This window comes from Rosa chinensis, chromosome 1 (genome assembly GCF_002994745.2).
Source record: "Rosa chinensis cultivar Old Blush chromosome 1, RchiOBHm-V2, whole genome shotgun sequence".
In the NCBI taxonomy this organism is placed as follows: Eukaryota; Viridiplantae; Streptophyta; class Magnoliopsida; order Rosales; family Rosaceae; genus Rosa; species Rosa chinensis.
In genome coordinates, this window is record NC_037088.1 from 54508313 (window position 1) to 54531118 (window position 22806).

The 22806-nt window shown below is 38.1% G+C and overlaps 3 protein-coding genes across 4 annotated transcripts; 2 read left to right on the plus strand and 1 right to left on the minus strand.

The window, feature by feature from the left end:
* The first annotated feature begins 3712 nt into the window (after window positions 1-3712).
* LOC121049652 (secreted RxLR effector protein 161-like) lies at window positions 3713-4590 on the plus strand. The gene is made up of 2 exons (XM_040507534.1): window positions 3713-4148; window positions 4538-4590. Exons 1-2 carry the CDS (start codon window positions 3713-3715, stop codon window positions 4588-4590), a joined length of 489 nt encoding a protein of 162 aa, XP_040363468.1.
* Window positions 4591-4743: 153 nt separating this feature from the next.
* Window positions 4744-5433, plus strand: LOC121049654 (putative F-box/LRR-repeat protein At5g41840). The gene has a single exon (XM_040507536.1). It carries the CDS (start codon window positions 4744-4746, stop codon window positions 5431-5433), a length of 690 nt encoding a protein of 229 aa, XP_040363470.1.
* Window positions 5434-7714: 2281 nt separating this feature from the next.
* On the minus strand, window positions 7715-15968 carry LOC112182367 (probable lysine-specific demethylase ELF6). Of its 2 annotated transcripts, none has more exons than XM_024320851.2 (8): window positions 15629-15968; window positions 14260-15479; window positions 13894-13972; window positions 13657-13724; window positions 12861-13011; window positions 11503-12074; window positions 10654-10851; window positions 7715-10538 (listed from the first exon to the last, which is right to left on the minus strand). In XM_024320851.2, the coding sequence occupies exons 2-8, from the start codon at window positions 15422-15424 to the stop codon at window positions 7933-7935; spliced, it is 4839 nt and encodes a 1612-aa protein (XP_024176619.1). In that variant the 5' UTR covers window positions 15425-15479; window positions 15629-15968; the 3' UTR covers window positions 7715-7932. The 2 variants fall into 2 exon arrangements, with proteins under 2 accessions (XP_024176619.1, XP_040374100.1); XM_040518166.1 differs by having other exon boundaries at window positions 14260-14457; window positions 14557-15968.
* Window positions 15969-22806: the final 6838 nt, after the last annotated feature.

Here is a 22806-nt window from a genome sequence, read left to right on the forward strand (position 1 = left end):
TTAGTAGTAAGTATTGTAAAACTAAACCCTAAATTAAACCAAATTCATACCTTTTAGCCGTTTTAGTTACGAGTATGTGCAGTTATTTAGAGAGTAAGACTCTTAAGCTTCAATTTTATTACAAAATAAATAATTTTTCTCAAAAAAGAAAGAAAAGACATAATAAATAATTAGTGTTGAGAAAGACTTGCGTGGGGTACCCGCGGTGTGGTTGACCAATCACTGCTCAGCAGGGAGGTCTTTTGGGTATTGTACATTTAAAAAGCAGGAGCAGTTTCGGAAAGGGGGAAAATTTTCTTGTTTTTGATTGGCGGGCTACACCGCCACGTGGTGCGGCAGCCCCTCTGAAAGTATTTCTCATTAGTGTTAAGCTTTTATCTTAAAAGTAGGAAAAGAGTCACCGGTGGTCATCTTGCCACTTCACACGATCCAGTCACCAATCACATTTTGTTTCTTGAGAGAGACTTATGTACTCGCACTACGTAAAGACCGATCGTAATTTGAGAACAGTAGCAAGTCCTCCCTTAGTCTTTATTATTTTGAAGTTCTACGAAGCCCAACTTCAATTGGGTGCCCAGATCATTGTTGTGGCCCAAATCAAATCGGATGCTTTGGGTGTCGAAAGCTGTTTTGGGGCTTGCCTATAGTGAGGTGACCAAAACAGGTTGGTGGCCCAACTTAATTTGGAAGCCGAAATCGGTGTGGATGTTGTAGTTCAATGAGCTCTGGGGGTGTCTCCAACATATATGAATGTCTTCTGGACTTGGGTTCTTCCACATACCACACTAATGGGCTATAAGGGATTTCGTATTTGGGATCCAGGAGGATTGTCTCAACTAATTGCCATTGTTTTCTTTAGGTTTTGGGATGGGTCTATGTACTATGTTTATTATCATAGTTTTATAGGTTTGTTTTTTAATAAGTGTGCAGTGGTTGTCTAATGAGTGGTGCTAGCATACTACGTTCTAAACTTGCCCTTGAGTTTGGCAAGGGAAGGTATGTATCCGTGCCATTTTGGTTTGAGATGAATGAATTACTTGGTTCAAAAAAAAAAAAAAACCCCTATATATAGTATGACAAATGTACTTTTAACATAATAGTATTTTGTGAGAGGTTGTGAATTTTTTTTTTTTTTTTTTGGACTAGCGGTTGTGAGCATGATGATGAGATTATGTCGATCAACTATATAGACAAGTTTTTCTTTAGTCGCAAGTAGACCCAAATGACTAAAGAAAAATTTTATTCACACAATTCTAAATATTAAATAAAAGGTTTCACACACCTAACATCAAATTTTTATGATTACATCAAATCACGAAAAGAGACATTAAAAACCCCTAATCTTCACCGCTCAAGAAGGGAGAAGAGTGGCAGACTTCTACGGTCAATGATTTTCAAAATAGATGGTCATCATGTTCATATATTGCATGTCAGAGAAAGGTGTTTTTTTTTCTTTGTGTGATCACAAAGTAAAGTGTTCTTATTCACAGTCAACTATCTAATGTCACCATTTAAGAATCATTGTTGTGAAACGATTGTGATAAAATTGAAAATTGTGACAATATATAATTAAAAGGAGCCTGTTGAACGATGATCACTTAAATGAGGATTAGTTGAGGACTTTCTAATCAACAGTTTTGAATATCCACTTTTTGATTACATTACGGCAAATCAACCATTAGATGTTTATGTATGCATGAGTTTCTCACTTCTAAAAATGTTATGCTAAATTGCTAATTGTTAAAGTATCGAACTAAATCAAATCAATATTTGGCGAACCAAATCTGTCAAACATGAACCGTTCATGTTCATAAATAATAAATAAAAATTATGGATGTCTCAACGATTTTCAATTTGGTTAAAAAATTGCATAAATGATTTACACATAAATATTTAAAAATCTAACAGTTAATTTTAGAAAATGTGATCGAAAAGTGAGTCTAACAAAAAACTCATCATTCAAAGAGCCCTATAATTACATTCTTCGTTTCAGTTTTATTCATAGAAATATGTGAATTATTATTATTATTCCACAATAAAGATTAGATAACTAAAGTTCTGATAGTTTGCAGTATGATTGTATTTTTATATTATTCGTAACTAGATCGCTAAATGATGCATGAGCTAGTAAACTATGGTTATATTGTTAATCAACAACACGGGCGTTATCCCATACATGGAGTGATTCTGTGGTAAGGCAACTCCAACTAGGATCTTGATTCATAAAATTACTTCTCAAACCCCATATTCAAGACCTTTTCCAAAGAAGACTGTTCTTTTTGTACTAATTCCAAACAATTTTGGATTCCAATAATTACCAGGATTTTGACAATAACAATGTTAAAGCATTGGAGTTCCATCTTCTTTAAGAATTCGAAGCTCTCGCTTCCGCTATGTTGACTTGTGAGTCATGTTGTGTTAAACAAGTTTGCTTGCATATAATCTTGTAGAAGAAGGAAACTTGGAGGACAAGTACACTTGGAGATCAAGATGTGTAATGTAGGGCTTGCATATATAACCCCATTTACATCATTGAATCAATATGAGAAAATTCATCACTCACAAATATCTCTTCGTTTCCATTTCATATTTTGACTTGGTATTAGAGCTAAGATCCTAGAGGACTTTGTCTCTTTATTTTTCCTTCATTCTTCTTTCCTCACACTACGGGGTAAGATTGTTCCTTCCTCTAATTCGGAGGTTAGGATTGTTCTCTATCTTTTAGAAGGTGAATTTTATCCTTGTAACGTCGAGCTTACTCGCCCAACACCACTAGGTCCATCCAATTAATGCGATGTCTAGGCCAAGGATCGAATAAGAGAAAGGTAACTGAAAGGTTGAAAAGTGAGCATTGCTCCACCAAAATCTTAACCCTCCTTATCTGGTCACATTAAAAGGAGTTACCGAAAGGTTGCGCGATAGGCAACACCCAAGGATTAGATTTCTTTTCTCTTTACTTAGGAAGTACTACTACTTCTTGACTAGTTGATTAATCCCTCTCAACTTGTCAAACATACCTTCTGTCTCAATTCCGCTGCATATTGTTTTTTTGTCGGTATTCCAATGGCTGGCCCTGATGCTCCACTTCTAGAAGGAGGGAATACCAGCAATTCCAATATTAAAAAAGTTGAAGTCTCAGTTCAAAACCCAGATTCTTCATCAGGTTCATTCGGAGGAGCAAAACTGAGTGGACCTGGGAATTATATAGGACATGGAAGAAGATGATTTCCGCTCACCTTCGTGGAATCCATAAGATGGGTCATGTCACCGGTACCATTAAGGCACCGACGAATGAGGAAAGTGAAGAGTATGTCAAGTGGGAAGATGTTGATGGACTTGTACTATCAATTCTGTACAAGGCCATGACTGATGAGGTGATCCAATTAATCATTGGATGTGATACTGCTGCAGAAGTTTGGAAGACGCTCAATGATCTCTATCTGAATGAATCTGATTTTTCCCAGATCTATGAATTGTTGTGCAAGGCAACAAGGATGAAGCAGGATGGGCAAGCAGTTTCAGTGTTCTACACCCAGCTGAAAAACATTTGGGCCGAGATTGATCAACGGCGACCAAACAAATTGAAGAATGCTAAGGATATTACTTGGTACCAGAAGGAGAATAGTTGGAGCGTGTGCACCAGTTTCTGAGTGGATTAGATGCTAGACATGACAGTGCCAAGGGAGAGTTGTTGCGTCGGCAAGAGACAGGTATGTTGGATTGTTCTCCAATTGACACTCCAATCGAGCAAAACCACAAACTAGCAGAATATCCTGATCAGGTTCCAATTGATAAACTAAGATACCAGAGGTTAGTGGGACGCCTGATATATTTGTCACACACCAGACCTGATGTTGCTTATGCAGTTAGTGTTGTGAGTCAGTTTATGCATAATCCAAGTGAACGGCATATGGAGGCAGTGGTAAGAATCTTGAGGTACTTAAAGTCAGCACCAGGAAAAGGTTTAATGTTTTGTAAATGTCAGCACCTCGATGTTAGTGGATATACAGATGCAGATTGGGCCGATTCTATCACAAACAGGAAGTCCACATCTGGGTACTTCACCTCTGTGGGTGGAAACCTTGTTACCTGGAGAAGTAAGAAGCAAAAGGTTGTTACAAGGTCAAGTGCTGAAGCTGAATATAGAGGTATGACACATGGAGTGTGTGAACTTCTGTGGCTACGAAATTTACTTCGAGATTTGGGTTTTAAGCCTAAGTCAGCAATGCAATTGTACTGTGATAACAAAGCAGCTATTGACATATCACATAATCCTGTACAACATGACCGAACGAAACATTTGGAAGTTGATCGACACTTCATTAAGGAAAAGATGGATGCAAAGTTAATCTCCTTTCCTTTTGTTCCAACCGAGGAGCAATTAGCGGATATACTTACCAAAGCTGTATCTAGCAAGTTGTTCCATGACTCATTAGGCAAGTTGGGTCTTCGTGACATTTATGCCCCAACTTGAGGGGGAGTGTTGACTTGTGAGTCATGTTGTGTAAAACAAGTTTGCTTGCATATAATCTTGTAGAAGAAGGAAACTTGGAGGACAAGTACACTTGGAGATCAAGATGTGTACCGTAGTAGTGTAGGGCTTGTATACATAACCCCATTTACACCATTGAATCAATATGAGAAAATTCATCACTCACAAATATCTCTTCCTTTCCATTTCATATTTTGACTCGCTATATATGTGAGCTCTTATTACCTCATTCACATAAACATTAAGCTGTCATGGCCCTCAACAAAGTCCACCCTCACATACCCAACCTAGTGATCCAGCAAATTATTCGACTACTTCCCACTAAAGCTGCTGTTCGCATGAGCTTTCTTTCCAGACAATGGGAAGAGGTATTGTCTTCAGTTCCCATATTAGATTTCAACGAATGTGGTGAGCAGCCTCATAACTCTGATCGCAACGATTTTCAACAACAACATAGGAAGTTTATCAACAATATCCTGAAAAGGTACTTGGAACGCTGTGACAAAAACCAGCACAAACAGCTCTTGGAGAAATTCAGGCTTCACATGATGTATTTATCCGAAGACACTGCCATTGTAGATAGGTTGTTAAGTTTTTCCTTTGAGAGAGGCGTCAAAGAGTTGGAGATCAGCCTTAGAGTTAGTAAATCACATTGGGCTCGGGGTGGGGTTAATAGCTACTATTGCTTCTGCTTATCTCCTTCAACACTTGCTAATGCAAAATCTATAACTACCCTAAAGTTGGAGTACATGAGAATAAAAGAGGTCGACCTTCAATGTGATATGAACCTGCCTAAATCTACAACCCTTCTCCCCTCTTTGAAAACCATGCATGTGCCTCAAGAACGTGCACTTCAACTTTCTCTACTACTTGATTCGAGAGTGCCCTTCCATCGAGCATTTGTCATTGATCGATCTCATGTTCTTTTGACAAACCTGTAGTTCTAGTGTTCACCTCCAGTCTGAAATTCTTGGAAGTCAAGCATTGCAAGGCAGGATCTAATATTCATGTTCATGATGAAGCTAAAACTCTTGAATCTTTCACATTTATTTCATCAAGAATGGAAGGTATAGTCTTGAATAACACCGACAACTTGAAACATATTAACATACATGCTCGGTACCTGAAAGATCTTGTTGTGCATGGATGTCATAGCAGTGTGAAGGCCATAATTAACACTCCAAATCTATTTCACTTTGATTTCTATGGTCACTTCATGAAGTCCAAAGCTTCTCCACATTTATCGTCAGCTCGGATCATACTTGGGGAAATTTGGGAGGAAGAACAAACCAGTAACTTGTCATGGGAACATTATTCAGCACTGAGAGTTTTTCTTGAAGTATTCGGTTGCTCCAGAAATATATTCCTCTTCACTCGTGATTTTAAGGTACTCACATACAACCCAGCTAATTCAGCTTGCAGTAGTACGTAGTCGTTATTCCTTATAAGTTGTTTGATTGTATCAATTGTTAATCCTCATATTTGATTGTGTTGTAGGCTCTCACATTTCCAGCAATTTTCAGAAGGACCTTCACTTCTTCAAAACCATTGCCTAGACTCGCCCAGCTAATGCTTACGATGCCGAATCCTCCAACAGAAGTGGGAGATGTTCCTGATGACTTCAGGGACTCCTTGACTTGGATGACACCTTCTTCACAGCTGGAGTTAGTAAGAATGGATAGAATACCAGTTTTAATTAGATATCTATAGATCATTAAACACGAATGAAAGAATAAGTTGTGCCAGTTTCACTAGCAAGATAGAACGAATTAAGTTGTTTTCAACTTGTAAGCTTCATTCATTCTCTAGCTTAATATATTGTTTTAATATAGTTAACTTTAGATGTGGAGTTTGGAATGATAATATAGCAAACCAATCCAATATTTTTCTTAAAATGCATGTTTCCATCCTCCAAACCCATTTAGAGTTAGGCTCATCCTAAAAAGGGCAAATGGTATTCGCATGACCAAATGCCTTGGAATGTAAGCAACAATTAGGTTTCTAGGCACAGCTTCAATACATTTCAATGACATTTCCATGGAGTTCGATCCAGACATCGATATAGGGGATCAACCACTTTGAATCTCCATACGTTCGAGCAGATTTGAGCCTGCTCATCGTGGCAGTTGGAACATCCAAGCAAAGAGGAGTAACGTACCTAATATGCTGCCAAATGAAAGCCAATCCAACCTTCCTTGTCTGGTAATCAAATGGATAGAAGAGTTTAACGCAATCCGTTGTAACTTTGGAATAATCATGCCTGGTTGCCACTTCTTCAAGACCAAGGGTCTTCCATCGATATCGATATTATTGCAAATTGAAGATTTGAAGACATAAAACCAGTATCCACAAAACTAATATACATCAAACACTTGCTCAAGTAAATTTCTTAAAACCCAAAAGTTGCATAAGCCGAAGAGAATATTTTCCCAACAGATGCATCCCTTACTAGATATGCAAGGAGGCACATTATATATAAGCTCAATCCAACGATGAAGGGCAGGGCTACTTGACCACAACTAGTTACCCCACTTAACTGCATAATCTGGAATTGGGTAACTCGATACAATTGGAGTTGGACTGTGGTTTACCTGATCCATAACGGACCCAAAATTTCATATTGGCTTGAAATTATGGAACCAGGCCTAAGTTTAATAATACCAAGTTCTGAATCTTCAAGTTCACCTCACCAATAGCAGCATTTTGAGCTGCCACAGCAGCAGTCGTGAACAGCATTTTGATCACCATTACCAGCTCTGAAAGCTTCTATAGTATTCTTTGGCTATCCTGTCCCGGAGTTCTGATTGAATTGAGATTCAACAGCTGCTTCCGTTGCAAAGTGTTTATTTGAAGACCAAGGGTGGGAGGGAGGGTAGCTTTTAACCCTTAACTTTTAGAATTTCAATCGGAGACGATGAAGATTTTTTATCGAGATGATATTAGGATCAGAGGATATCTGAGGGATGCAGGATGATCATTGCCTCTAGCTGAGCAAACATCGATAGAGACTCAGCTACTGGTATGAACCCTTTCAAACCGCTTTTCGGTTTTTTGTTTCTCGTGCTTTACCACTTAGAAGTGGAAAATCCAGAACTTTTTGTTGTTATTTTCAATGCAAATTTCCCACAATCCTTGGCCAAAGTGGCATGAGTTTTATGAGGTGAAGGCAAGATCAGAATTCCATTGTAACAGGAAAGGAAAAAAAAAAAAAAAATTCATGAGTTGAATGACAACGATTGTGGCTCAAAAAAAATCAACTCAAATAATGGTGAACCGCTCCTACAGAAATGTTAATTCCTCCCTAGTTGTACAACTAAGATCACATACAAGATTACACCGAGAGATCATGTAGGCCTCTTTGGCCCCATAAACCCCTTTTGCTTATACCCATATGTTACAACAAGTAGCCTAAATCAAAAATAAATAATGTCATACAAACGTTAGCTCACATAATGCCCTGTTTTCCGTCTGTGACGGCTAAAATCTGATACAAACCTGAAAGAGAGGCCACAGCCGTCCACCTTGCACTTGTATGGTTTTTCTCCAGTGTGCACTCGTATATGCTCAGTCTGGGCCCATGCCCACTTGAATGACATGGAGCAACCCTTCCATGGGCACTTGAAGGGCCTAGCACTATCATGCACACGGCTGTGAACCATTGCATACTTGTGGCAACTGAACTTCTTACCACACCCTTCATGTGGGCAGCGGTTACGCTTGTGCACCATTAACTCCTCCTTTGTCTGAAAACTCATGCTACAGCCCCCTAGGTTGCAGCTGTGGGGCTTCCTTACTTGCTCTTTCTTCTTATCCTTGGGAGGAACAGGAACATCTGAAGGTCTCTTCACCTTCTTTGCCACTGGCTGCTCTTCGACCTGGTTGTGGATGTCTATCCTACTAACTGTTGCATCCTTCGCAGCCCTTGGTCGCAGACCTTCACATGGCCCCCTAATATATCCATTGAAGTTGGAGTTGTCATCCATTTTCTGCCCCACTCCTCTCTTTCTTTTACTTCCAATTTCAGGACTTGGTCTGGGGTCTAAAATGGAAGGCTCAATGTTTCCCAGCTCTCTATCATGTTGTGATATACAAACTTCAGTACCGTTGTGCAATTCTCGAGCAGCACGGCTCCCTCTTTTAACTCTAAAGTATGTTTTAATTGTAACACGAGACGGCTCGCATTTTGAAGTATCATGACTAGCAATGAGTTCCTTATTACTGTACGAGTTTGTCCACCGTTCTTTATCATCCAAGGTCACATCTATTGCACAGCTCACTCTGGGAACTTCATCTTCAACCGAGACAGGTATAGGCTGATTTTCTCCTCGAACAACAAAATTATGACTGGGCGCTTCCACAGCTGCATTTGTAGTTTGGGCATCTTGCTGAACTAGAGTGGCTGAAGTCACGCCACTGCTCGTGCCTTCCTCCAAAGAGCTTCCTCTTGGAACTTCAGAAGATTCTTCCAATGACGAGGGATGAGTTTCTTCCATCTTTATCATTGAAGTAGAGATGTATTCCCCCTCACTAGTTCTATCTGCTGCCTGAAATTCTTCACCATGTGAAGTTGGGCCTGGCTGAAAATCTGCTGCAGCACAGAACGCCTTTGCAACTCCAGACAATCTGTCTGTAGAAGCAGGAGAGTGTTGACCGACTCGTCTGGTAGGACTTAAACTGGGTTTCTCATATCTTCCTTTTGGAATCTCAATATCTTCTTCTGGTTTGAATTCTGAAGAAACAACATTGCTAAATTCTTCTACAATATGAGTCTCTCTGTCAAATTCAACATGACATTCAGCTGCAGCAAAGGTTGGATCATTCAACAGCGTGGAACTACATGAAACCGGTGCCTTGTCGTTACTTCTGTTAGTAGTTTGGATTTCTTGCTGCACTTCATCACCCAAAGTCATAGATTCACAAACTTCACTATTCACGCAAGATTTCTCAATGACTGCATTGACTATCTGTTCCTCAGAACTTGTCACAATTGAGTCAGCAGCAGATAAGTTTGTTGATTTGGTGAAAACAGAAACCACATTCATAAGAACATCCTCCTGAGACCAAAGTTGGGACTGCCCTTCAGACACCAGATTACAATTGTCATCATTTTTGTTCAATTTTTCGTTTTCCTGTTCCCCTCTATGCTTTTCAGACCTTTCATCACGTGCAATGACAAGTGGAATGATTGAGTTGTTTTGCCTGGCTTCTTTAAGGATCTTGATCTCATCTTGCATATCAGACTCGCTTGCTGCTAGATTACAACCTCCACCATTCATGTTCCTCTCTTCCAAACTGCGATTTTCAATCTGTGCATCAGCACTTCCAGCTGTTAAGGCAACTGTATCTGCAACTTGTGAAAGAGTAGAGTCCAAACAGATATCCCTGGTGGCTTCAAGCATCTGGACATCAGGATGCATTTCAGTACTATCTGATGTAAATGAGTCCAACCTTGCACATATGCTGGTGGACTTCCCATTGTTGTAAATGCTATTATCTGATGCCCTCCTGCTATGTTTATCAAGCTCTTCAGAAGTACCGGGGTGCTCAACAAACCTACCTGCTCCCGTAGAAGTACTTGGTTTTCGCTTATTCCTTCTTGAATATTGAATTATTTTTGCTTCCCTTTTAAAAGAGGTGGCATCTGCTGACTTTGCCTCCACCACTTCTTCCTTCTTTTTGTCAATGCTGTCACATTGTTTGTAAGGGGCATCTAGATAAACCTTCTTCGTCCGAGATCTTCTAGATTTCCAGTTAACGGCCAGAAATTCTGAGCTGCGACTTTGTTTCGAGAACACTTCACCCAATGCCAATGCATGCTGGACTCGCTTCGAGGAAGAACTTTTTCTGACCTTGACACAGTGCCGTAGGTTGATACCCAACTTTGAGGTCCAATCTTCTCCACATTCATCACGTCCATCATCGACAGCAAGATCTATCAAGTTCAAATCTTCATTTGAGGCAATGTCCAATGGAACCTCGTTATAGTTAAAAGGGCAACCAATTTCTTCTGCAATGGCTGCAGCAGGAGCCTTTATTTTCTGATAGTCTGCAGAAATCCAAAGAGTAGAATAACGTCACCACAAATACCACAGGTTTACAAGTTACAGAGAGAATAACAAGTAACATTATATACTTATACTCGTTATCAAAACTAATCTTACCAGAATGGCAAATCACAAGCATGTTTGCTCCACCTTTACACTGCAACAGCTCCAAAGTTTCAACAGCATGTTCAAGACAGAAACTCCGTGGTCTCAGAAATTTATCAACAGTATTCCAACAGTTGTTAAACCTTGCTGTGCAAGGTAAGACGGGATCCCTTGCATGTGGAAAAGCATTGGAAATAGGAGAGAGATCCTCTGCATAACAATGAGGAAAGTTGACTTAACCATTTTCTTTTGTGAAAAAACATGGGAAACTATGTAGAAGAATCTCACTAGAAGTACAGTATACATAAAGTTTGGCCTAGATAATATTCATATTAAGGAATTTATATAGTTCATGAAAACATAGGCAATCATATGATATAACACAAAAAGGAGAGCATATTCACAAGTTTTAATACAGGTGTTCTGAAAACTAGCTGATTCAAGGTCCTAAATCACAAACAGAAACAGGAGATACAAATTTAGCAAGTAGAATTTAACGCAGTTCTGCATATCACAATTCTGTGTAACATCACCAAACTCCCAAAGGACCTCAAAACTGAGACCCATGTCTAGAAAAAGAACTACTTCAAGAGGGCCCTGAAGACGGTTCACATTTAATGCATAAATCAATCTATAAGAAGCACTAACAGGACTGGTCCCAATTCAATTTCAAAATTTTCAACTACAAGCTGGTGAAAACGTTACAGATCCAAATAAATATTCTCTCTTCCAGTCTACAATTCCGACATATTTTGGGATAAGCCTTACCATGGATTCAATAGGACAATAAATAAAAACAGAAAGTTACTTCACACAGAAAAAAATATCAGGCAAGGCAAAAGTGGATCCGAGTTCCAATACCTGTAGCACAGCCTTTGAAAGATTTGCTATGCTCTGGAGAGATATGAGAATTGCCTGAAACTCCAGGCAATTCTTCAGCCAAAATACATTCAGGCTGAAGTTCCATTGACGCCTTCTCAGATGGTTGCACCACAGACATAAATGGAAACCCAAGTATCCCACATGCCACGCATGCCAATGTTCCTGAGTCAACTTGGAAGTCATCAGACAAATCATCACTGCCCAAATATAAGTCGTTAAGATTTTCCATGTACAAACTCATTTCATCTACCAGAAAGTTCTGATCATTAGTACTATTTCCACCCTGAGTATCCGTAGCATTTTCTTTTGAATTCGTATCAACAGGAGCACTTGCAGTGGGTATGGAAGACTCTTTACTTGCATTTGGAAGTAAATCAGGATTCCATAATACTGCACGGCAACTTGATTCTTTCCCAAGAAGAGCAGATAACACATCGTTCTCATTTAAAATATCTTCAATAAAAGCCTTCTTTACTGATAGCTCTCTGTCTTCCTTTTGCCTATCTCTCATACGGGAACTCCGCACACCTGGTAGTAGGGACTTCGGCACTCTGCATTATAAAATATAAGTAAAACCAGGAATGAGAAACATCCCTCAGTTCGCCAACTTTATCAAGATAACATGAAAAGAGAGTTTAAATCTGTCAAATCTGACGAACATATAAGAGCCTGGATAACTAAATACTAATGGAAAAACAGAGATCCAGTGAAACAGTTGGGGGATAATTATATCACAAGACAGATCACTAAATTCAACTTAACTTGACTATATCCTGGACATCAAGTGCTAACTGACTATGACCTATTAACATTATGCACAGCACATAAGCCAACTAGAACTAAGGAGAGCTGCAGCCATCAAAGAAAAGAATATCAGAGCAGACAACGAGAAACAGGAGGTTGATATGCACCGCCCATCCAGATTACAATTTCTCTGTTGATCCAATGATAGATCCATTCTATATACAAGCATAAGAATCATTTTAATTCTTATATGATTTAGCTGATAGCCCTAAAGTGCCTTCAATTTATACCAAGAGTATCTTATCTTAAACATAGAACAATACCACAAAAGGAGAATCCTCAACAAATAATAGAATCGGATATGAGTAGGCAGATTCATCTGTGTGTGTGTGTGTGTGTCTGTGTGCACAAGTTTGAGAGAGTTAATGATGCTTGATACATTTCTACCTGAATATCTATAAACCACTAGAACAAATAAGAGTGCAATATCATGACTACCTAATGTTCATAAAGGTAAAAGCATAAACAGAGTATCTTTTGCTGCTTCTTTTTTTATACGGCCAACTAAAACTCAACAAGATGCTTAAGCTGACCTTGAAACAAAAGACATAGTCGAGAGGTATAGCAGCTGTTGATGGGAGAGCATAGGAAGATAATTCATAGCAGCTCTACGTACTGCAGCTTCTTTAGCCACTTTAAGCCATTGTGGTGTTCCAAAGTTAGCAGCTTCTCCACAATTGAAACCTGTGTTCCAGAAAGGAGAACAATAATAATCCATTTAAAAATCAAGATGAGCAAGATATGATGAAACTGCAACCATAATATCTTACATATAGTTATAAACAATTGGAGAAGAATGAACACTGTAAACCCATAGCAGTTTCTAAGTATCTTATTCACTTTCTTTTTCCTATAAGATTCAAAAGATATTTTGTCTAACACAACAAATCCAGATAATTTCCCATTTGAGCTTGTTATATCATTATCAAAAGCAACCATAAAAGCTGTTGCTTGATTATATCACTGGATAAGCTCAATTGCAGAACAAATCCATTTTGCATTGCCAGAGAAAAGTTAACCCTCTGATCACTTTTTTTTCCTTTCTATTTATGCACAGCCAAAACCAGGTTTAGTCTCATAGGCTACTTGTTCATTTAGGAATTGAATCCTTCAGGATCTACCCTTCTTGAATTTTTTTTATAATTTAAGCATGCATATATCCAAATTTTGTTAAACTTATACATCCTACATTTAGTTGCCAATACATTTCTGCCACAAATGCCAGGTTAAATATTTAAGAAAGTAAGAACAGTATTCAGAGGGCAAAATGTTAAAATTATCCAAATGTCCACTAAAATTCAGTCTGCACAAATACTGTAAAGCAATTACCGTGACTGAATCCTACATGGTAAGCCCTTGGAAAAGTCACAACAAATTCACCAGGATTCTGTATTAACCTAAAGAACAAAGGAGTGGAACATCAGGGACAAACAGAAAGAAGACAAACCAGAGACATGGTTGACCACATCAAACCCATACAACTTTAATCAAGCCAGGAAAAAAATCCTCAACTGAATTAACATTATGATGGATCACAGAAGTAACACAAAGTAAAAAAAAGAGTACCTGCAACAAGGAATTCCCGATGCGATAACTACCTCAGGTGACATTAAAGTTGTTTTATTACCCAATAGTGAGAGAGCAGCTGGCAAGAAAAGAAACTAGAACCGAGTTACAAAAGGGCTACAGAAGTATAACTCAAACAATTTCAGAATGAAAAATTACTAGAACAGAATTTAAAGAAGAAAAGAACAGTGAAAAATTACTTCTATCATTCTGAACATGTCTTATCAGCTAGCAGTTAGTCCTACCATTAACAACACTACCAATAAAATTTCACCAAAAAAAAAAAATACTATTGTTTGGACTTTTGAACAGCTTAAATGCTCAGAAGTGTTTACCAAACAATGAACCATATAAAATTTCACATACCCAGACGGTCAGCAGTACCACCATACGCCTCAGTGCGAATAAGTTCCTCAAAAGCAAATGCATAATCTCCAGGAACAGAATACCAAGTCTTTGCAGATCCATTGTGCAGAAAATTCATGCTGTGAAGCTCATGATCTTCAACATGCCAAGCAAACCAGCTGAACAACATGCCGATGTAAACCATAGGAGAAGTAACACCTGGGATATCATCCGGCATGAAACGAGTAAGTGAACCAGGTGAGCGTGCAATGACTTGTAAGTTCCATGGACTGTTTGAAAGCTTCCAACCAGCAGTACCTTCCACGTCACAAGAAGAATTTTGACTTTTTTTCCTAGAAGATTGAGAAGTTTCATCTGTTGACACTATTCCTGGCAAAGCAGATGATTTGGGTACCTCCACGGATGTAAGTGAAACATTTTTAGGGGAAGCATCCTCAACTTCACCATTTTGGGACTTTCTTTCACAACTGCTAATCATTTCACTTTTCTTGCTATCAGAGTTTGGTCCACTTCTGTGGTAGGAATTCCTCTTCCTCCTCCGCCTACGTGAATAGCACAACAGACCCTCCGGTTCTTCAAAAGCAGACCCAGGCACATCATTGGCATACTCAATATATATCGGCTTCTCAGAAGCTGCCTTCCAAAACATTGCCTCTATAACCAATGGAGAAACATCTCTAATTGTACCTAAAATGCTCCTTGCGAAAGCTCTGGACTTGGACTCAAACTGCTCTAAAGTATAAACTTCCCCACTTTGCCACACTTGCTTATCAACACCCGATGGCGGCGGATCCTGAACACCCGCCCCTTTCGCTCTTTTCACAGTCTGCCCCAATTCTTGGTGCCTAGTGGTAAACACTGCCCTAACCTCCCCATCATTACTACCATCCCCAGAACCCACTTTCACAGCATCACCATCATTCCCAGGGATCAAATCAGAACCCAATTCGGGCCGCTTAGCAAGTGACTTATTCAAGTTACTAAAAACATATCTCTTGGAAGGTTTCGGCAATGGTGGGATAATCTTGCAAATACCAAATTCACTGGCTTCCTTCTCAATTTTCGATATATAAGCAATTGGGTCAGCAAATTCGGTATGGGTTGGATGAAACTCGGGCGCCAATGGCAACCCTTTAAGCCAATTTGGTATCTTAACATCACCCATTTACAAGATTCAAGCTAATTGCACATTGGTACTCAATCCAGTAGCTACTGAAACCCTAGAAAAATGCAACAATTTGGGGGGAAATTTCAACATGGGTTTCTTACTTTCTTGTGGTTGAACATACATAAAAGCATAGAAATTGAGAGCAGAAAACACATGCAAGGTGGAATTTTCAAGATTGGGAAACCAAGCAGCAATTAGAACCTGAAAATGGAGCCACAGCCTGGTTGAATTTAGCCTTCAAAATCAGTCCCAATATACACAAAAAGTATTGAACTTTTCTTCTGGGTTTGTCTAGGGTTTGAGAGACATTGCTTCCCAGTACATAAAGGTTTGAACTTTGAAGAAGAAGAAGAACAGGGGTTATGCTAATTTGACAGGGAAAGGTGAGTGCTTTTGTGACCGTACGAGTTGGGGGTTGGGTTGCGGTTAGAGGGAAGGGAGGGAAGGGAAGTTTGGGGTGAGATCTAGTGTTGCGCGTACGTGCGCATGTAGTAGGGCGTGACTAAAAGCTATAGAAAGGGATGCCTATGGTGTAAGGACTCTGGCTGATTTAGAGGTGAAGTTTCATTTCATTTGCAAGATGACGATGCGTGTTTGTGAACCCCACAAAGATTTGTCCATCACTAACCACATCAAAACGATCCCTTTGATATGAAGAACTAGGGAGGGCCAACAATGTCTTGTTCCACTATGTTGTGATATTAAATGAGGAGCAGGAACTAGATTGGGAGGGTTATGATTTGTGTGAGTTGATGATGTTTCGTGTTATACAGAGTACACGTTGTTGTTGTTCGTTAATTGTTCATCACTTACTTATTGACAAAAGTGTTGCATCAATTTTTTGGATTTTTTATTTTTTTATGGATGGATTTTCTTGTTAGTAAAGGAGTTTCATTTATGAGTTTTTCTTGATCCGCTTGCGATTCTAGAAGTGGAAACTAAATTGGCCTTAAAGTTCAGGTCGAAGCTCGTTAATTATGACATGATTTGTGGGATCCAACGATAATTTATATTTGTACAACATAATATTCCAGAAAAGCGGGACCCTCATCAAAACTCTTAACACCAGGCATATTTTTGCCTCAATTATTTGGGTCTTGCATAAGCAAAAATAGAAATTAAATGAACAAAAAGGAATAACAAATATGTGCATTACGTTTTCAACGACTTATTTATTGGTAAAGTTTTTTTTTTTTTTTAATCAAAGAAAATCTCATTAATGAATGAAGATTACAATGAGAATGTGATCAAAAGCTTTTAATAGAGAGGAGATTCATTTTCAAATCCCAATCACCCTCTTGCATAATTCTTAGCTTAGTAAATAGGACTTTTTGGTGTTGTACATTTTGAATCCTACATTTGATAAAATAGAAGGAAAAAAAAAAACAAATCATCAATGTTGTTTTTATTTACTAACCGAAAAACAAAACAAACGATCGAAAAAATCAGCGTCTTTTAACTGAAAAGTTGCACCAAATAATCTTATTGATATATAGGCAAATCCTATAAATTTAATTAACCATCTCCATTATTTGCTTCTCTGGCAAGTTACAACTACAATGGAACCAACTAGCTACCGCTATGCTTGGTAATCACAGCTAGTTACATTATTTACAAACAAATTGAGAAGTGCAAATGGCGGAGGTACGTGCTGCAATCTCCATATAGATACAATGTAGTTAATTAAGTCAGGCAATACCACCACTGCCACTGATCTGCTGGCAATAATTCTCACAAGCAATCTCACAGACATGTAAAGTTGCACCTTCTTCTTTCAGACACACCGGCATGCATGGCTCGGCACAATCTGAGACTGCTTCGGTCACAAGCATGTTATTGCTGCATCCGATAACCACTACCACCCAGATCATGATCAGAAGCTTCACCGGAATGTTAACGACGGTTTTATTGGCCATCATATCTTTTGATCACGAGCTAATCTAGCTTTGTTGGCTAGGGTTCTTGATCTTCTAGCGAATTAATTGAGGCGTTGTTGATAGAATGAATTAGCTGCATGCATAGAATTTAAAGGCGTCGTGGTTTAGAATTTAGTTTCCAATTCTAATAAGCGGTTTGGAGCAAAATATGGTGAACCAAGAAACATGAGGTTAGGATTATACATTCTACTCCAAAAACTCTAACAGACGTCATAAATTTAGAGTCCTCGATCACTTAAACAAGAATAGTAGCCTCAATTTTTTGTTTTTGTTTTTCTGTTTGTTTTCCTTTGCTAAAAAATAAAGTACGTTGCTCACCGTAGGTGAGTATACAAATTCAGGGTGATGTATACAAATTCTGATTGATATATCATATTGGACATGCATAAGGTCTTGGACTATATATATACTAGTATTTCTTCACACATGCTCTGTATGTGTAAGTTATTATTATTATTTTTTCAGAAGAAAAAAAAAAAAAGTTAATTATTGCAGAGAAACGTAGGTTCTGGTTACTATTTTTGTTTTTTTTTTTAATAAAAATATATTCTGTAAATGTATTAATTATCCTTCTGATTTAACTAATTCTCAAAATTTATTAATCTTCTAGGGTCTTTTCTGTCAAAATTCTAGATCTGGGCTAACAAACCCTCTTCTCTTAATAATAGTAGAGATATATTTTGCAAATGTCTTAATCATTCTTCTGATTTAACTAATTCTCAAAATTTATTAATCTTCTAGGGTTTTTTCTGTCAAAATTCTAGATCTGGGCTAACAAACCCTCTTCTTTTAATAATATAATATATATATATATATATATATATATTCTACTTTGACATACTATTGGCATGAGGATTGAAAATGGGATACGTTCGAATTCAATTTCTAATACACTATATAGAGCAGAGCAAAAAAAATTGTAACTTGCCATACTGCAAACTATGTTCGTGGTATTAATATAAGCATGCACATACATATGATATGAAAGCCTGTGAGGGACAAGTGAATCTGACTGCTGAAAATAAATGCACAGTTTGAAGGTGTTATTATTTATGCTTTTATATTTAATACATGTGGTTGAGATGCATCTGTCCCTTAGGTGAGTAAACCTGATATGATATATTACTAAGGGTAAGTAGCAGAAGCCTATTAGTGTACTTGGTAGCAATTGTGGTTGAGATACATCTGTCCCTTAGGTGAGTAAACCTGATATGATATATTACTAAGGGTAAGTAGCAGAAGCCTATTAATACAGATCTTTATTCCTTCATAGCTAGGCACAGTAGCACCACTTACCCCACATATCCCAGCAACGAATTTTGCGGCTCCAACTCCTCATGCCAGGGCGGAAGTATGTTGCTAGCATAGTAGTTTCCGGTGACTCCCCCAAAAACAGCCTGAGAACCCGCAGCCTGTTAAACAGCGACAAGCGTGGCCCGGTGACCCACCATTGTACCGATAGTGTCCCAACTTAACCACCCGATAGGTGTTGGGTTCTAATCACAAAAGGCCTCAGTACAATTGGGTGAGATCCACCCACTTATAAGTTATATTTTTATTTATCACTTTTCCAATATGAGATCTTTCTTCTCCAACACAGCCGATCCGGAGCGACAAACGGAGGCATCGTCTGTAACCTGCGCGATTTTGACATTTTGTCAGAGTGCTAGTTCTAGAGTCGACCACACAGCCGCCGTTAGTGACACCCACGAAGGTGGTGCCCATGGAGTAAAGGGCGTTCAGACTTCAGAGACATCCCATCCATGTTTGCTGAGAATGAATTTCACTTTGGCTGTGAATAAGATTAATGTTGTGAAGTGTTAGAATGGTTAGAGGCCAGGCTATTCTATTTATAATTATATGTTCTTTTTCAACTGTACGTACGTTGCGCTTTTGTACTAATGGTTAGAACCCATGATTTTGCTTAAACGTATATTTTTTTTTTTTTAGAATAGCTTAAACGTATATTGAGCATTATAATCATATGAACATGATCAAAGTTTGCAGACCACGGATTTAACATTGAAAAGGATCACATCCATTTGCATATATAAACTCAACTGCATTGTATTCTTACGGCAGTCCCACTCAGGTGCTCAATTGATTTTGTATTCAATCATCAGATTGAAATCCGAATGTGAAAATAATAAGACAGTTGGAATGCTTATTATTCTCCACTCTTAAATTTATATCCAACGAAAATTATGCATAACCGAATACAAGTTAATTGTATAATTATATAAAACTCATTATTAACTACTCAATATATTCCGTAATAGTGTTAATTTGTTCATGCATATATAGGTTTCCGTTAGTATACATAAGAGATGGAAATTGAAGACCGGATATAAGAACATGCAACGACATGGCTAGGAAAAAATTGAATAGGTTTTTTTTTTTATCGAAAATGAATTTATTCATTTATCAAATAAATACTACATCAAGGAGTATATAGTGGCCTCATTAAACTCACCACAACGATTGGGAAGAGTACCGCACTCCATTTTAACTTCATTACAAGGACTCATCAACTAGAATTGGAATAATCCAATCTGACGCCATCCTCCACTAATAAGTAGGGAAATGTAGAGATACCGCGACTTTTGCCACACAATGAGCAGCATTATTACACTCCCTTGGGATGTACCCCCAACTACAAGACTGAAAAGAACTTAAAAGTACCTTGGCTTCATCAACTAGTGCGCCATCTGAACTGAGGTCTTCCTGATCAGAGTTTAAAGCCTTGAAAATGTTCTGAGCATCACCTCTTCTATTTCCAATCGAGTAAACCCCGCTTGTAGACAGAAATGCAATCCATTTACCAAAGCTAGAAATCCACATGTTTGTGGACTCCCAAAACCCACCATTGGGACAGCCAGGACCCCAATACAAGTACCATTCTCATCCCTGCAAACTGCTCCCGTACCAAAAACCCCTTTGTTTACCACTTTACCTCCAGCGCCCCGTCGATGCTAAGTTTGATGACTCCCCCGCTTGGTTTCACCCATCTACTTTGTCGCTGCCCAAACAACCCTATGTCATGTATCCCATCTTCACCCAACACGTCACCCCTACCCATCTCACCATTACAATCCATAGTTCCATACTGCCATAATTACCATAGAAATCCCACCAAGCAGCAGCTTTCACAATTACCTCCTCACTACCCAACACTTGCTGGCCATGAGATCTCTTATTGCGCTCATGCCAAATTTGCCACGCCACCACCCCAAACCAATCAAGGTCATCCTCCCTAGCCACTGTAGCTAGCTACATGCAAAAAAAGATCAAAGAAGTTGCTTTCTTTCCACACTTTAATAACATCAACCAAGAAGGTGTGCCTCCATGCCTTATATTAAGAAATCATTCATTATTTTATCATTGTGTTAAATCATCTAAACATCCTTTTCATTTGATCAGCAATATCTCAATATCTCAGTGGACAGATATGGACTAACTTTCATGTCTCTTTGCTCAAACCTCCAAGCTGATATGGTGTTATAAGCAAACTTTCAAAAGTATTGTCAATTTCTAATTTTATCGGAATCTAGAGTAAAAACATAATTCAATAAATTAAAAATGATGAGATGCAGCGAACTCTACTTTGAGGTGTAAATAATTACACCATGTTCATGTACCCATGGCAGTATGGCTACAAAAAGACATATCATAATTAACTAATTTAAATTTCTCTGATATCTCGTTAGGCGCATGAAACTAGTATTCTCATCTTCTAAACATACAATTTGCAATTTAAAAGTATATCCTGATAATGAGATAACATTCTTTGATTATCTAGTATTCTAGTAATTCATATTTCATGCACGAGTCATGCCAATCTGTGCTTAATAATTCATAATAATTATACCTCTCTCTCTTACAAAATATTCTTGCACGAAAGTTGAGGCTTTGAATCACATTCCTCTTACAAAGGTACAATAGTTGTTTTAGAAATAATTTTGCTATAGTTTAACTCTCAAATTTGTTACTTTTTTTCTCAAAAAAATCATAATCTAAATTTACGCTTGCAAACATAATCTAATTTAAAACTTTAAAATATTATTATCAATTACCCTACTCAACCCTCCCATTTCGTCTTTTGTCCTTTAGCATCGAACTAGCAGTATAACACATTCTCATATATTGAAAAGGATCCCTTACGTACCAAGTGAAATTTAATTTGGTATTCTCGTTACTAAAACTTGGTCCTAAGTTACTGCATCACTTTCATGTGGTTATGAACAAACCTAATTAACTGATCTTCCAATCTGAGTCACCTCACCTCCTTAATTAGGTTTCACCATTTTATATAAGGATGCAAAGTCCATTATGAGGATTGGACTTGATTTGTATTGAGACAAAAAAAACGAAATATCAATTAAATTGCACACGAAGGTACCAAATTCTAGAACTTTTAGTAGTTTTCTCCAATATCCCACTCAACACACTAAAACTTTTAAGTTTCTCTTCCACCAGCTGCAACTAATTTTCCAATTAACTTCCCTCTCAACTTGACAAGAACTTAAAAACTAGAATGTTATACAAGGGCACATGGTCTATTTGCACTTTCTTTATAATGCCAAATCACATGATGGAAGATAAAATCAAATTGAATGATACTATACAATTCATAGTCATAGAGAACTTGAGAAAGAATAAATCAGGCTAATCTTAATATCTTTCCCTGTATATAGTCGCAAGGTCTATTTTGTTTCGCAGATCAGCTTCCTTGACATACATTTTCTATGTTCATTCGGAAAATGCATGATTCGCCTGCCTTACACTGTTAGGAAATTTAGCCGAAAACAGGAACTAAAATAAAACTTTTTGCTCTCCTTTCGATCTCTGGTTTGTGCAACCCCTGAGAATCTCTAACTCTGCAAACCAAGGATAAAGGGATAATGCAATAATATATTGCAACCTCATTTTATCATGTGAGGGAGACCTCTTAACCTCTCCGAGCATTCCATCATGGAATTCTCTCTTTTTCTCTTTTCTGTGGGTGCAGGGAGAGGGATCAGACGGAACAATCGACATGAATCCAAGTTTTCAGATCTGTTGGCCTTTAATTTGAATGATGTGTCATGTTGAGGATCTTATACTTGATACCAACTTACCAGGGAAACTTTTTGTCTTTGACTGAAACTGTGTGCTAGCTTCATTTTTAAGAAAAAAACACCAAGTAGACGATTATTGTGTTTTGATGACAGAGATTGTTTAAGCTTTCACTATTCTACAAGTTGCAAGTTCCAACTCATAAAGATAAAGATTGCTCCATAAAAATGGAACACTGACACTGTTGTAAGCAGAGGATTGACACTGCCCTTATAGCTTCTGAAATCCCTACATTTTTGGATTTCTAGGTTTCTAATTACAATAATACTTGCATCCAGTCCTCTCATTTCATTGCTGTCCTCTCACATAAGGTCTATCTGACCAAAA